Source organism: Astatotilapia calliptera, chromosome 14 (assembly GCF_900246225.1).
Source record: "Astatotilapia calliptera chromosome 14, fAstCal1.2, whole genome shotgun sequence".
Classification (NCBI taxonomy): domain Eukaryota; kingdom Metazoa; phylum Chordata; class Actinopteri; order Cichliformes; family Cichlidae; genus Astatotilapia; species Astatotilapia calliptera.
In genome coordinates, this window is record NC_039315.1 from 8325586 (window position 1) to 8338496 (window position 12911).

General features: G+C 37.2%; 1 protein-coding gene across 1 annotated transcript in view; it reads right to left on the reverse strand.

The window, feature by feature from the left end:
• Positions 1 to 10321, reverse strand: part of LOC113037030 (splicing factor, arginine/serine-rich 15-like) — a 28335-nt gene extending 18014 nt beyond the window's left edge. Inside the window, exons 1-16 of the mRNA XM_026193738.1 lie at positions 10070 to 10321; positions 8337 to 8420; positions 7633 to 7677; positions 7372 to 7533; positions 7168 to 7285; positions 6316 to 6449; positions 6055 to 6201; positions 5663 to 5736; positions 4037 to 4124; positions 3755 to 3838; positions 3534 to 3613; positions 1500 to 1669; positions 838 to 938; positions 630 to 743; positions 357 to 513; positions 178 to 269 (exon numbers count right to left, since the gene is read on the reverse strand). Of these exons, the coding sequence (XP_026049523.1) occupies positions 178 to 269; positions 357 to 513; positions 630 to 743; positions 838 to 938; positions 1500 to 1669; positions 3534 to 3613; positions 3755 to 3838; positions 4037 to 4124; positions 5663 to 5736; positions 6055 to 6201; positions 6316 to 6449; positions 7168 to 7285; positions 7372 to 7533; positions 7633 to 7677; positions 8337 to 8420; positions 10070 to 10099 (1680 nt within the window). The 5' untranslated portion in view covers positions 10100 to 10321. The remainder of the gene's footprint in view (positions 1 to 177; positions 270 to 356; positions 514 to 629; positions 744 to 837; positions 939 to 1499; positions 1670 to 3533; positions 3614 to 3754; positions 3839 to 4036; positions 4125 to 5662; positions 5737 to 6054; positions 6202 to 6315; positions 6450 to 7167; positions 7286 to 7371; positions 7534 to 7632; positions 7678 to 8336; positions 8421 to 10069) is intronic.
• Between the last annotated feature and the right edge of the window lie 2590 nt (positions 10322 to 12911).

A 12911-nucleotide genomic window follows, 5' to 3' on the forward strand; every position in this document is an offset into this window, starting at 1 on the left:
TTAAAAGACGACAAAGAGGATGATTCAGATAGGCTCCACTACTCATTGTTCAACAAAAATTTATTAGCTTTACAGCTTTCACAAGAAAGATTGTTAAGTCTTTCTTTAAGACCATTAAACCCATAAAAAGAACACTTGTAGTATTAAAAGGTGTTTAAGGACTGCAATTAGCATTACCTGAACATGAGCAGAGACGATTCCATCTGGTACACTTTCCAACACTCCATTAACAGCTGCCTGATTGTTGATGTCTTTGGTAATATTCCACTCTGCAAACAAACAAAAAAAGTACAAAGTTTGTATATTCTTGCAGCAGGTGAATTTTGCTGAAACTCAAATAATGGCTAATTGTTTACCTGGATTTAGTGTTTCTACATCCAGCATACCACCTTCGCAATAGCTCTGCAACTCCTCAACTTTGACTTTATTCCAGGGGATGTAGGTAACTCCTCGCTCCACATCCCAGAACTTTTTGTGAGCAGGTTTTATACCTTTATTCAAGGCCCAAGCAATCTAGGGAAGAATGATGTTTGGTATAATAAAGTTATCAAATAACACTAACAACAACAACAAAAAAAAAAAACTACTACAAAACTAATACACAAATGGAAATTAAAAACATTGCATACCTTAACTGGTTTCTGATTGACTTTGTATGACCCCCTACTGAGTTTGTTCAAGGCTGTGTAGGCATCTTGCCTGTGAACCATAACAATATAGGCACAACCCCTTGGAGGAATCATCTGGACACAAAAGGTGAAATGCATTAAGATCATTGAAGCTTGAGTAAATCAATAATGTTTATAAGCATCTCTGACATGAATTGTCCAAACTTACATTGATGGACTCAATCTGCCCAAACTCTTCCAAAAGAGACATTACATCAGACTGCTGGGTTTTCTTGTCTAACTGTCCAACCCAAAGTGTAGTACTGCAAACTATAAGCAAAAAGACAGAATAACTAATTACATTAAAGATCCAGGCTTTTAGATTTTTTTTTTTAAGCAAGAGTTCACACTTAGCTCTAAAATGTATTGACTTATATAACTCATGACTCCTGAAGCCACAGATTTTGTAAAGATGAATTTATACAAAAGAAATTATTCTAAGAAAATTACAATACATACCCTAGTAAACCACTACTATAGACTACTACTATATAAAGAAGTTCATTAGGTGTTCTGATGTACAAGAAAATAATCCCCATTACAAAATACACTTCACCAAAATAAATGAATAAGTAAAAAAAATATCCCACTGAGCTCACATAAAATAATCAAAATGTCACCTTAAACTTTCACTTTGTCTGCAGTGAATATAAAGCTTTATGGAGTTTAAAGATACTGCACATTTGAATCTCTTAAATTAAATCGGCTTCTCTCTTCTGGTTTAGACAAGTTGATACAGTAGCTGCAAGTGAAACTGAGTAGTGATTCCTGGAGCTTTATGCACGCCATCATCTGTGACATTTAGTCGTGTTTATTGGTTTGAGTACATACCACTGAGCGTCTGACTCTTTATGCTGGAAAGACCTTTTTGTCTGCGCTCTCTGTCCTTCTCTCTTTCACTCCTATCCTGAGAATGAGATCTCCAGCGCTGTTCTCGGGAGAGGGAACGCCTTGACCTTCTTGAGCGAGATGAAGATCTTGATCTTCTTCTCCTTGGAGATCTGAAATACAAAAGAATAAAACCAGTGAACACTGTTTCAAAAATAATCCAATTCCCCAGGCGAAAACAACTCTTTTCAGATGGAAAGAAATGACAAGATGACCAGAGTGTTTTGGGACTTCACTGCTTGTAATTTGTGCTCAATAATGCATTGAGGTTATTAAATACTTTCCTGGTCCACTATAATATGAAAAATATTTACATTTATTTAGAATTTTGGTAACTGTAACACATGTTTAAAGGAGTAATACAGCAATGGCTTTCTGATTTTGGCAGGGATAGCCTAAAGTTAGTATTGACCTTGTTTCCTACACAAAAAGACTTTTCCATAGGCTTTCTCACCATCTCCAAAAATAACAGTCTATGGCTTTGGATGTAAAATACTGATGTTAGGCTATATAAACCACTGTCTCATGAATCATGACTCGTATACATGTAAAACAAGACAGATTTGGAGTATTCTATGGACTCTGACCCAAACACAATTATATTTTGACACAAGATGTAGCATTTTTTTCAAGGAATGAGAAAAACTATTCAGAGGTAGCCAAGAGAAAATTCTTTCTTCTACTTCACCCCAAATATTTTTGTCTAAACCTTGGCATTGACCGGAAAAATTAGGCAAATAAATTCACTGACTTTGAAATGAGGGCACCCGCAGCATAAAAACACAACCTTTCAGTTTTAGGGCTTTATTCTTGTGTCACTCTATGAACACTGAAATACACAACTCTCAAAAATCAATTTGCACAATTTTAACTGATGAGCAAAGTGGTTACCTGGAACTAGGGGTGGGCGGTATAAACGGTATATGGTAGAAACGATATAAATTTGGCCAACGGTAGAGATTTTGACCATACCGCATGTTGATGGTGGCATCAAGCTGCGCCTCTTTTGGTCGAAAGCATTGCAGCAGTTGCAAATTATGCCAGGCGACAGTAAAAGTGAAGAGGCGAATCAGTTTTGGAATATGGGGAAAGCCAAAAACTGCGCTACCTCCACTTCCATACCATTGATTCATTAATGCTGAATTCTCTTGCAGCTGCTCTATTCCCATGTTGTTGCAGTATATTAGAGACTAACCTCGTATTGTGGATGGATTATCTCAGTTGTTCTCCTAACTGAAGTTTGGTCCGTTTATAGCATCCTGCCATGTGATTGCATTTGTCCTTAGCCACCAGAAACCCTCATGTTAACTTTTATCGAGTGGAAAAAGGTTAGCTTCACTGTGCTCATGCTAACATAGTTGTTTTGCTAGCGATCACGTAGGACATCAGTATATACCAGCTAGTCCAACTTCAGTAACCCTACAGAAGCCATTGCTGTTTAGTTTTCTGTCTTCATATATGTTGGAAGTGATAGCAGAGCTGTACGTTTGAATTTTTTCAGAAATCTCTCGGTCAGAACATGGTATATCATGTTTAGGTGGAAACTAACTTCCTGATAACTTCTAACTCTGTTGAATTTAATAAATTCTGTTTTCATGGATGCCAGGATGTTAAACTTAATTGTTACACTTGGTAAAGCAGCAGCGCTGATCATTTTATTAAAGATGAAGAGTTTAGACAGCTTTTAACTCTCAGTGATGCTGCAGTGTTCGTTTGACTTTGGGACCTGAAGCAGACGGCGTTTTGGACCCAGATTACTCCGCGAGGCTCCTGACTATGGCAGCCGTAATGCTCCGACAATCCATCAAGCAGTGCGACTTCGTAGCTTACCAAAGTCGTACGAAAACATTTTTGACAGATTTCTGCGTGTAAAATACGTTATACAGAAGAAAAGAATATATCGAGATATATATCGTTACCGCACATGCTTCAAATTATACCGCGATATGGATTTTAGGCCATATCGCCCAAACCTACCTGGAACCAGATCTGGATCTTCTCCCATGGCCTCTGTGCCTGCCTTCCCGCCTCATAGATAAATCTTCTCTTGAACTTCCCTTTAGGAGAATGACAACAAGACAGGTTTTTTGTTTATTTTCCACAGTTCATAGCATAGGCCAAAATAGAAATGTTCCTACCACTAACTATGACAAAGTACGTGTGAAACAAAAAAGTTTACGTTCAAGACAAATGCTTACCTGGGATCGAGAGTAAACCTCATTTGTGGACTGATATCCATCTGGAATCATATGATGCTCAGTTTGACTCATTCCACCACTGTGCTGGATCGACAAAGAGACAGCCCCAGAAAAGGAAGTGTTAAAAAAAATAAATCTTAAAAATAAAAATCACCAAACAAAAAATTTTGTTTAGCATGACAGAGGGGGAAAAAAAAGCAATTTGATATATTTGCAAGAATATGAAGAGAAAACGTCTGAGAGGCAGAAAAGTAATCATATAAAACTGTTATAGACGGGTACCTTTATATCCTCAGTCTGACTCATCATACGCTGATTAATATCTGTGTTGGGCCCCAGACCAAGAAACTGGTTCATCACATTTTCAGGTCTGTTATGACAAAATACACACTCCATATTACAAACACATGTGGTAAATGTACTAAAGTAAAACAACACTTAACCTAACTGTGATCATAGGCATTTTTTGACTACAGACACTTACACATAACACATAAACCAGTCAATAACATGATCAAAAACATCTACATTCAACATGGGATTTTTAGTTTTAACTTTTGTGTTGTGTGCTCTGATTCAGTGGTGCACAAGTACATTTTAATTTACAAGAGTAATGGACAACTTCAGCTGTATAAACTATAGCATTATGAGTGACAGTTTTGGTGGACACTAGTTGAACAACAGTGTGGTCAGCGTGCTCCTCCCTATACCATTAATTCACACACTCACTTGAGCAAGTATCAAAGTAAAAGTGCTTTCATTTTCAATTTCTGATATTCACTGCAATGCACTGTGTTTTGTCTCTTCCTATTTGGCTAATACTGGTCAACCACAAGATTACTCTCAGCGCTCAGGCTCTGCTACTCAGTAGGATGCAACCACAGACCGTGTGCTGTAGTCACACATGCATACACAGATATATAGCATGTGTGGATAATGTTGAGGGGAGTGATAAAATGTGCAAATAAAGCACAACCTTTTAAGTCAAAACAAGCAACATAGCCCACTATGCTTAAACCATTTCCGCACAAATATCTCAACACAAAGCACGGAGCATTCACCCGACGGCATGTACGCGGACATGCCGGGTGCTGAAGACAACATCTCACAGATTCTGAAGCTGCAGGTTTCGTCACTCTCCAACTAAAATTCATTGAACCAGCAGAAAAAGAATATCAAAACTACGCTTCACATTTGATAAGCATTGTCATGAATTCGCTCTTACTTTACTTCTTATTTCTTTCAGCCAGTGTCCAATCAGAAATCTCTATTTTCTGCATTATTTGCTTGCATATTACACACCAGTCTACCGTTGAGTACAGTGCTGTCAGCTGCTGGTTTTTGTTTTGTTTTTCCAAAAAATGACCTCCGACAAGAAAGCCTAATATCTGCTGTTCAATACCGAAGAAATTTCAACTTTTACAAATTGTACCAAACCACAAAACACTTAGCTATGTCTCTAATAAAACCTCTAACTTTGCTCTGCTTCACTTCAGCAGCATCAGGTAATGTTCATCTGTTGGTTCATGGTTTTCTTCAGCTTTTGATCTACTGAAGAATATTTTTAAGGGGGTTAACTTCTATAAAAAGCTACAGCAGCAAAATCTCCTTAATACTTTCCTCAGTTACTTTGACACAAAGGCATCTGCTGTGATGCTTACACCTCTGATGAAGTCTCACAAGTGTCAGCTTTGTTTTTATACATAGATTTTATAAATGGATATAAAAATATATGGATATTTACTGATAAATGATTATAATTATAATATTTCTGACGGAGTCAAAACGGAATTGAATCAAATCGAATCAGGATCTTGTAAATCAGAATTTAATCAGTTATAGAAATCAGTGATGATACCCAGCCCTACACACATGTGTAAAAGCACGAGTACATTTTCAGAAACTCACTGTGAGTGAATGTTGCCCTCAGTAGCCATTGTGTCTTCAGGTTCATCATCATAGTCAAATCGGTCAAGAAGTTTCTGGAGAAAAATATACAAAATGTTTTGAGGATAGGGACACAACTCCTTTTTGTCTACCCTAAAGCTGTTTACCAACCACCATTAAACAACAAAAGTGGAAATGAACACTAACAAGCAGGTTATATCACACCAATAAAATCCATATAACATGGTGAGATTAGATGGTGCTGTACAAATGGGACAAATATGCAAAGTCGACTGCAGCCATCAAAAAGTTTTGTATAGAATTTAGGAAAACAAGGCCCATTGTGTCTTTGGTTGAAATGCCAACCGCTTGTATTTATTAAACAATTATGTAAATGAGAGCTGTGCCAGTACCTCAGCTAATGAGCTTTTCTTTTCAGTGTGTGCACTGTATGCGTTGAGCTGGGCCAGTGGGATCTGAGGCTGTTTTGGTATGTTGTTTTCAGTGGTGGCTGCTAGGGTCTTATCTGCCTGCTGGATGTTCTGGAGCATCCTCTGCAACTAGAAAGAAAAAAAGGAAAACAAAAAAACAAACAAACAAAACAACAGGGGCCATTTAGACCTAACACAACATTAGTTAAACTGCTGGAGGACATAAACCACATTATTACTTACCTCCTGACCATGTGGAGACTGAAACAGCTGTGCCACAGCAGCTAAGGCATCAGGACTGGGTAGCTGGGGGACTGTAGGCATGACTGGAACATTACTGACAGGAGGCCGTGTCTCTGGTTGGGGCTCAGTAGGAACTGTTCAGATACAATAAAACAGCTTGTGTCTGCATGATGAATTAATACTAGGGATAGGAAGTGAGAATTGGTTCCCAATAGCTTAATTTCTTTGAATGTTATTCTGCTTGCCTAACAATTCCACATATTGGTTACACTTGCACTTCTGCTACAATCACCAGATTTCAGTTTGGATTTATTAATTTATTTTTTCCAGTACCAGGAGAGGAAAATAGCAGTGTAGTCTGTAGCATGGATGTGGCCATTACCTTTATTTTTATTGCTCAAAAAGACAAAAATTCAACAGTAAACTGCATACAAGACAGAAACAACTGAAACCACCTAGACAGACAACATGCTAACGTTAAGCTAGCCAAGAACAAAGAGTGATGTTAAAGGGCTGGGCAATGAATGCTGACCTCGGGCCAGTAGCCAGACTTACTTTTTTGAGTAATGACCCCAAAAATGATCACCACAAAGCAGGGAAATGACTCCAACGTGCACAGTTGTTTGACAAAGCATGCAATTAATTAAAATGTTGCTTAGCGATAGTGGTGACCCTCAAAACAGAGAGAATTAGCACCCAAGGAGAATCAATAAGTAATTGAATTGATAAGTGATATCGATAACTGAACTGGAATCGCTAAATTCTTAGGAATTCCCCCCTCCCTAATTACAACATAATTTACTCTCAGATAGTTAAAAACACTGCCCAAAGTTCCACTACCAGTTCTACTACCTTCCACAGCAGGGCGAGGTGCAATAACACCATTTGCCATATCCATTAGAGGCTGAAGGATGTCCATGTCAAACACACCATTCTTCTGCCACAGGTTAAGGACACGGACAATTTTAGTCTGAAAAAAGGGGGGGGAGAAAAATCTATGAGATTCTTTTTAAAGCATTTATTGTACTTATATAAATTACTTGAAACACAAAGTACCTTGTCATCCTCTGGGCAGCGATAAAGGTTTTGAAAGGTCTCTGTGAAGTTTTTCAAGAATCTTGGACCAAATACATCCTTGTCAACACCAAACTGATGGCGTGATTGGCGAACAATGGAATCAACCACATATAAACCAGGAACTTTTAACTCAGGCTTGCACTGAAAAGAAACAAAAGAAATTACAGTCCGCAACTGTAAAATGCACTTTTATCTAAACTTGGCAACATAGTAAAGATTAAACGGCTGAATAATACATACCTTCTTAATGAACTTTTCAACAATCTGGACAACGTGTTTGTAAAGCTAATGAGACAAAAAAAATATTTCAGTCACAGGATGACTATCAAAATGGTAGCATAAGACAAATAAAAACATGCTGTTTTGTGCTAAAAAAAAAAAAAAATTCTCATTTACTGCATGATTTCTGTAATCAGTCGAAAGAGTCATCAAACACTTCAACTACTCTTCTCAGCTGAAGCTTCAAAAACAAAAACAAAAAAAACCCCAAAACAAGTGACACCTCATTTTGCCAAGAGCAAAACTTCTGATAGGGTAAAGTAGAAAACTCAATATGCTTAAAATATATGTGGAATAATAATATTCACCTCCCCAGACCTATGACAAAACCGTTTGCTCATAGTGATTGCCTGATGTTTTTATTAATATCATTATTACTATTATTATTCACACACACAGGCACAGATATAGACTAATAGAGATATACATGTGTGTATATAAAGTCTCTACACTTAAGATATTATGATTATCATTAATTACCACACACACAACTGAAGCATTTTGTTTAAAAAAAATAAAAAAAAATAAAAATCAGAAAGTTAATACACATAAACCTACAGTGTTTGTTTGTTAAGTTTCTTTGTGTAAGAACCACAACCTTGGGTTTTTTTTCTAAATATTTGCTCATTATGCATGATGGTATCCAACAATAAAATTCACTTTACCTTGATAGCCTTGATGGCTGATTTTGTTACAGACATCATTTTAGCACGGGATATTGGCGGCTTCATGTCAATCATGGAGAACAACTAAGAGGTAATGAAAGAGGAAAAATTTAAAATTAGTTCATTTTAAAAGAGAAACTGGCATTCAATTATACTAGATATGTGGTGTCCTTTATAAAACAAAAGGACAAAATAATAATCAAATGTAGCAACAAATAGACCATTCAGTAACAGGAAAACCTCAAAACTAAAAAAACAAACAAAAAAAAAAGTCTTTAATAAAAGTTTGAAAATGTATATTTTCCCCTCTGGTGCTGTGATAAGTGGCAGCTTGTTACAGCAGTTCTCTTATATTTGCTTTTTTTAATTTATTTGGATATAAAGTGATACAGTTGATTTTCCTTTTATGGAAGTCTAGTCAAGTCAAGTTTTGCAAATCTACTTTTGGGGTTTCTTCTCAGTGTACTGTTAACAATGGAGAATCTTTACCAGCTGATCACACTAGTTATTCTACTGAGCAAAGTGAAGACTGTCGTCCTCATGGTGACAGCAAGGTTACAGGATTTGATCTAAGTGGAGAGCTCAGAGAATGAAATATCAGGTCTGCTTAAGCTATCATCATGGTAAATGTGAGGTCCAGGGACAATAAAATAAATACAAGCTTGATGAGGTGATTAAAACCCAGAGACAACAATGAGTGTAATATAACTTTTTCACAGAGACAATGCCAGACTCACACTTCCCTGACCATAGTGTGAGTGAATCTGGCAGTAGGACTTTCTGAGCAGATAGTGATGTTAGTGCTGACACAGCAGTCAATCAAATGATCATATTTAAATCCTCTGTAGACTAACCTCTGCACCACTTACTGGACAGACAGCACAAGACTTTCTCTAACATTGGCTTCAGGTCTGTAGCTTTTTAAAATTTTACAAAATTATTCCCATCTATGAAATTGTGCTGATCTTTTTTTCTTTTTTACAGTTTTTACATTAATGTAAAGAGTTCAGTATCTTTTTTGTACAGAAAGTTTACTCCAACATGACTGTGTATTGTTAAATTTTATTTATTAATACTCTTTAATCATATCTATGCTTTAGTATAGTACTTAATTTAGTATAATACTTAATTTTCACCAACAAACCAACGCTGACACAACAATATGCAAGACATCACATAAACGGCCACTTGAGTTTTCTAAAGCTGCAACAAATTTAAAGAATACACAACTCAAAGTGTTACTTAAGTGAGCCGATAATAAACACACTTCAAGTATGCAAAACATTAAATAATCCAGTAGCCTTTATGAAAAGCTTTGCTTGCTTAACTCGTTGGAAGCAAAAGTAAATATCCGAACACCTTTAGGCTAATGTGTTAACGACAGCTGTATTTCACTAATTCTACAAAAGTGGCGTATGTCCCTACAACAATCATTGATGGCCTGTGCATCTTTATAAATAAAGTAGAGTAGGGCTAAGTTAATAATTAAGCTACATGATTACTCAAAGGCCGTCTAGGATTAACGTACTAGCATCAAACTACAGTTAAGCTAATGCTTAGCAGATACAATGTTTACGTTGCAACTGGACACTAAGCTGGCATTGTCCCCATGGTAAATAAATAATAACCACTAATATTAAGTGTCAAATAAGAAAATAACTGGCATTCGTTAGCTCTGGCATTATATTTGCTTTTGGCTCGTGGGACTTAAGTAAAACATGAAAAAACTTTACCTCCATGTTGAAGGCGTTCACTGCATCCATAACGACTGGTTAATGTTGAAAGCCAACTGACTAGTCTTTATATTTGATTACTTTACCTTGACCATAACCACGCGCAGCTTCACCTAACTATAGCATAACAACCACGAGCATCGGGAAGCTTTATTTTCCTTTCGACGTGGACTAACCAAAGCTCAGCTAAGCTAAAAACTGCTGCTAGCTTAACGGTTCCACCCTGTAGACAGCGCCTGTGATGTCACGAGGTAATGCTGCCTTCACAGTTATCGGAAAATTTGGCGTCTCCGTATGTTTCTACAAAAATCGTTTGGATGACTTTTGGAAGCATTTTACTAAAATTAACTGATTTTCGGACCTATCATGCAAAGGCAAAATGAGTATTGTTCTGAGTTAAACTGTTCATAGGGAATTTATGACTGAATCCACAGTAGACGATGAGAAGTGACAACTGTAACAGGTGAAATTCCCACAACCTGTCTTGTGGGGTAATGCACTTTTGGCCCGGCTTTAGATAAGTCGCAGTTTATGGGCAAACCTTTGGAATGACGACCATGTGCCCAAAACTGTCAGTGTGAATACCTAGTGCCCTTTATAGACGAGAACAACTGTCCACAATCAAACAATTTCCAGTGTCATAAGTTCAGCACGACTTATTAGAGCTGGGTTCTTTAAGTCCCTGTGTACTCTACATATTTCAGCATGTCTGCTCCTATTTTTTAACATAACTAAAATAAAGATGGAATTATATGTACTTATTAGCAAACTGTTAAAAATAGCATCTAGTATACTGATTTTTTTTTTTTTTTAATTTCCAATGATTTTATAAAGACCAGAGCCAATCAAGAAGTTGTTTGTAATTCAGCACGAAGCACAGCAGGCGGCGCTCATGACATGGAGTTAAGCGGCTGAAATGAGCGAGACACATTTTATTTTGGTTAATACCGTATCAATGTTGTGTGAAATAAAAGACACCGTGGAGCTATTTTTTTCTTTTAGGGAATTTTCTTTTGCTTATCGATTTATCTCATCAAGCGTCTTGCTAATTCTTACAGTCTTATGACGAGTTCTGGATTTACGACTATATGCCTTTCCTTGATGGCACCTATTCGATAACGAGACATTAGAATTGAATTAAACCAACGACAGAAAAGTGCACGATTTGATAAGAAGGGACTGGTTTGTTTAAAGAGGAGGCTGCTGTTACAAATTCAATGCAGCTAGCTTCATGCCTGAAACTAAAATGTCGGATATCGTAAAGTGACTCATGATGCTGTAACGTCCCTAAAAAAAACAAAAACTAATTCGAATCTAAAATTCTAAGTGTATAGTATCTGAAAACACAATGAAAATTCAATTGCTGGGTTAGAGCTCCATGAGATCCCATTAATTCCTGCTGGCGCCCCACGCCCCCCACCCGATGGAACAGGAAGTTCTTCTATTATATCAAAAGTTGTCTGAAGAATAAAATCCACAAAATCTCTTATAGCAGGGGTGTCAAACTCCAGTCCTCGAGGGCCGGTGTCCTTCAGGTTTTAGATCTCACCCTGGGTCAGCACACCTGAATCAAATGATTAGTTCATTACCAGGCCTCTGGAGAACTTCAAGACATGTTGAGGAGGTAATTTAGACATTTAAATCAGCTGTGTTGCATCAAGGCCACATCTAAAACCTGCAGGACACCGGCCCTTGAGGCCTGGAGTTCGACACCTGTGTCTTATAGCAATTACATTTATAGGTAAAATATAAAGTGCATGGAACTTAAAAACATCGAGCGCAGAACCAGAATGCCGCATTTCTTGAATGGCTTTATGTTGCCCCCTTGTGACCAAACCTGCAAACTGCATCCAGCCTTTAAAATACAAAACGAGTAGTACTGACAGAAGAAACAGCTGGACTTGAATCGCTAAACACACACGCGGGTGAGGATTTCACGGATATTCCTCTAAGACGATTCATGGTAGAAATAGCAGTAAATGGCTATTATTTTCTTTAGCTGATTTTTGTGAATGAGACAGTAACACGTTCCCTCTCAGATGGCTGGAATGGAGAACTCTACCAGCGGGATTATATATGAATACTATTATGATTACCTGGATCCCGTGATTGTGGATGAGAGAAAGTTAAAGTACTATAAATGTAAGTTGTTTATTTTAACGCTTTACATAATTGTTCTGTCTTGCTTTTATTACACGAAGATAACACATTTTCTATTCTCCTCCCAGATTCCGTTGTTATAATATTTTGGGTAGTCGTCATTACCTTTGTGGCATGTCTTTTTCTCACTTTGAATCTACTGTCTCGCAGTGGAAACCTACCAAAGTAAGTATAAAGGTCAATTGCCTTTAATGCCTTTAAAGTGCGTTTTCTAACTGAAACATGTATATGCGTTTCAATATGCGTAATCCCTAAAGGGCTGCTCATACTTAAAATTGTCTTGTTGTCTTTGCAGGAATCACACGTCAACTAATTCACTAGAGACTCGATCTTTATGAGAACATAGTGAAAAACGGAGGGGATGGACTCAAATTCAAAATGTGATGATAAGGTGCAACAGCACTAATGAAATTTAAAATGAGAAGAAGTGACCATCATTCTTAACATCTCGCAAGATCACTGCAAAGTTCAAGGCTTCCTTAACCATTAAAAAAATGTTACGTAACAGCTGCTTTGAGCTTTAAACCACTGTGTGTGTGTGTGTGTGTGTGTGTGTGTGTACATAAGAACAAGGACAGCGAGAGTATATTAGGCAGCTTTGCTCCTTCCATTTTCATTTTAGTCCCAAAACTTTCTGCTCAAAATTTGTACATACAGTACTTTGGAAAAGTTCTGAGCCACC